At 43.9% G+C, this 3106-nt stretch overlaps 1 protein-coding gene across 2 annotated transcripts; it reads right to left on the bottom strand.

Annotated features, from left to right (window-relative positions):
* Nucleotides 1–220: 220 nt before the first annotated feature.
* LOC110369643 (uncharacterized) lies at nucleotides 221–2794 on the bottom strand. 2 transcript variants are annotated; one of them, XM_021325155.3, is made up of 3 exons: nucleotides 1652–2794; nucleotides 1022–1556; nucleotides 221–680 (listed from the first exon to the last, which is right to left on the bottom strand). In XM_021325155.3, exons 1-3 carry the CDS (start codon nucleotides 2676–2678, stop codon nucleotides 293–295), a joined length of 1950 nt encoding a protein of 649 aa, XP_021180830.2. In that variant the 5' UTR covers nucleotides 2679–2794; the 3' UTR covers nucleotides 221–292. The 2 variants fall into 2 exon arrangements, with proteins under 2 accessions (XP_021180830.2, XP_021180831.3); XM_021325156.3 differs by having other exon boundaries at nucleotides 339–680; nucleotides 1090–1556.
* Between the last annotated feature and the right edge of the window lie 312 nt (nucleotides 2795–3106).

Raw genomic sequence — 3106 nt, 5'->3', positions numbered from 1 at the left:
ATTTTGGTTTGTTTTATTTTCTTTATGTTCTTGTTAGCTTTGTTGGAACCAATAAAAAAGGATTGTACTAGCTATTTTACTCGCTTTTCTCGGGGAAACGTCCCTAGACAAGATGTAGCCCTTGACTCAATCAGTCAATGCTTACAGCTAGCCAAGTGAAAAGGACAAAAATCGTTTTGCAGTTTATGAATAACTAAAGTTTATGTACAACTACAAAAATAAAATCCAAAAATTGTACTTTTTCATTATATTATTATCAAAACACTTACAAAATGCCACTTCACAAGACGGACTACACACGAATAATTTTTGTACCCGGCTCCCACTTATAACTGTTGAAGCCGCTCCGAACTTTCTTGACAATGCTATTAACCATTGACGGCTTCTTAACTGTCTCCATAGAAGTATAGTAGACTATATTCGTGGAGGGATCGCAGCTCAAGCTTTCGTCAGACTTCCTTCTGGAAACTTCTGAGTACGTGTCTTGGCTAAGACTTGAAGTTGACCTCCGTATCCCGGAGTGAGACCTGTCTATGCTTTGGACTTTGATTTTGCCGTCTTCGGAGACCATGTCGACTCGATTCGTGGCTCTGTTGCTGAGGATGGCGGCGCAGCTGTGAAACTTGGAGAACTTGTCGTGGACTCGGTGTTCCAGGTCTACATGAAGGCTTAGCTGTCGCCTGTGGAAAGGAACGGGAAGATTTCGAAGTGGATATGTAAGGATTGGTGAGGAGGAAGTGAATAAAGGAAATGAGAGTGCGTTTCCTCCGTAATACACAAGGAGTTAAAACTAACATGAGGGTAGCCCCTTCAACAGATGAAACTCCGGACCTCCAGCTGCTAAAGGGGCAGAAAAATGCAGGCAATTGGGAATGTTTCCTTTGCCAGACTTACCTAATAGATAACTGTTAGTTACTGTATAATGAAGAACTATCCACGATAATGGTTGATTGCCAGGCTGCAGCACATGATGTTCCTAGACCACGGTCTTTCAACTTACCAGGCTCGTGGTTAGTTTTACCTGTAATTGAAAGTCTCTCCACAAATGTGACAAGTGATAGGCGAGCTGAACTGGTGTTTCGAAGTCACCTCGGATTCAGCAGATGAGGCGCACTTCGACTTATCCACCTTCCGATGTAGGTTCACGCAGCTGACCGTCCTCTTGTCGGAATCCGACGATTCAGCCGTCTCATTGGTCCCCGATTTAGAATTCTGCAGGTTAGATTCAGAGAATCTATTCTTCTTGATTTCCGTCAAAATTTGGTCCGGGTCAGAGATTTTATCGAAGAACGACACGATTTTCTTCAATTTATCTTCTGGAACATCACATTTCGTCAACTCGGGGTCGGTTTGGGTGTTACTGGCCTTCTTGAGGGTCTGTCGATCGGTCGAAGGGGTGGAGATGTTGGTGGCTCCCAGCTTGGTGATGCCGATGTGTTCGTTCTCGTGGACAAACTTGTCGTATTCTCTCTCGAAGCCCTCGTGGCAGTAATGACAGATAAACTTTCTGTCGGGGAAGTGGCAGAGGTTTAGGTGGTCGTTGTAATTTATGATGCCTGAAAAAGTTAAAGAAAATTATATTACCTGCTAAAAATCATTTTTATACAATTGACTTTGATTACAATTACAGTTTCTAAAGAAAACTACAAACCGTAAGAGCGCATGCAGCATCCCAAAATCGGACACTGTCTCGGCGTGGTGTCCATTAAACAACTTCTCTGCACTGACTGGACATACGTCAAGATAACCGGGCTGTTGACATCCCTCAGTGCGATCTCCGACTGTATCTTCTTCGGCCGCCGCAGCCTCCTGAACCTCAGCCCCCTTCGCCGTCTCTTCTCGCAAAAGTTATGCGTGATATTATTATCGCTGGCAGCATACACATGGCCGTTCGGTAACACGTAATTCTTATACGGTCTTTCCCGACGAATACCGAAGATTCGCTGTATGAAGCACTGGAACCGGGTCAGCTTTCGCTTCTCATTGATCATGAGGAAGGGGATCGGCGGGTGAGGGTGCTGGTGAGGGTGCTGATGAGGTTCGCTCGTCTGTGTGAACTCGCATTCTCGCCGCTCCGGCCCCACGGGCTGTTCTACCATCAAGTTTTTGTCTACCGATGAGTTCCTTTCAGTCATGTTTTCTTTAGACTCCTGTGTGGCTGAGTACTTGTTGTCCTTGGACACTAGCGACTCCATCTGCGTGGAAGTGCAAGAACATTGAGTCATTTTCAAGTCTCTGATGACAGCGGTCGCGATGGACTCCTTCTCGGTGTCAGTGTGGATTGTGGCGTCGCCGCTGGAGACTTCGGTGGTCCCAGCACATGCGTCAGTCTTGGTGCGATGCGACCGCTTCTTCCTCTTCTTGTTGGCCTTAATATCCTCCTCTAAGTAGCCTTCGGGGCCGTACGATTCAGGCAGGATCCCAATCACGCTTGCATCGTATATTTGGAAGAGTTTCTTAAGACATTTATACTTAGCTTTAAGCACCTCGTGTTTTTTCTTCGGCACCCATTTATTAGTTAGATGCTCATCTTCGTTCTCGTTGCGCTCTGGTATACTCGTTAAAGTCGGTTGCTTCCTATACATACCGCGATACCAGATAGCCAAACTACAGAAAATTTTGATTACAAAAAAGAAAATGACACTAGCGAATACTTCGCAATTTCGATATGGTATCATAACTGTACCGCTTTACAGTTATTAAATAATGGTTTTTTATATAATGTTGACTTAATCCTGATGAGTGCATAGTGTAGTGACATTTTTTGTCGGAAATGTCAGACTTGAAAACAAAATGCGGCTGAAAGTTGCATTCTTTTTCAAGAAAGAAGTTTGCCAGCCAGTTGTGAAGAAGGTTGTATTTATATTATTCGGCTTTCACTTCCAAAGGAGTCTTAGTCTAAAATCAAAAAGTTTTATTTCAAAGAGGCCCTTGCAGAATTTAATGGTAAGAAGACACTAGTCGCTCTGTTCCAAATAGTGGGTTTTATAGAGTTTGACTTGGCACACAGAGGACCAGCAAGCCGACATATTAAAATTTAAATAAGCCGATGATGACTTTATAGTAAATTAGTAAGTAGGTATCTCACCAACGGATACCAGGTTGC

This window comes from Helicoverpa armigera, chromosome 27, assembly GCF_030705265.1.
Source record: "Helicoverpa armigera isolate CAAS_96S chromosome 27, ASM3070526v1, whole genome shotgun sequence".
NCBI classification, from domain to species: domain Eukaryota; kingdom Metazoa; phylum Arthropoda; class Insecta; order Lepidoptera; family Noctuidae; genus Helicoverpa; species Helicoverpa armigera.
This window is presented reverse-complemented; position numbering and strand designations above follow the sequence as displayed.

Coding starts and splice junctions, on each gene's coding strand:
- LOC110369643 (XM_021325155.3), bottom strand. CDS start 2,678: ATGATACCATATCGAAATTGCGAAGTATTCGCTAGTGTCATTTTCTTT. Junction 1,557..1,651: donor ATGCTGCATGCGCTCTTACG/GTTTGTAGTTTT, acceptor TAACTTTTTCAG/GCATCATAAATTACAACGAC. Junction 681..1,021: donor GGAGAGACTTTCAATTACAG/GTAAAACTAACC, acceptor TCCTTTCCACAG/GCGACAGCTAAGCCTTCATG.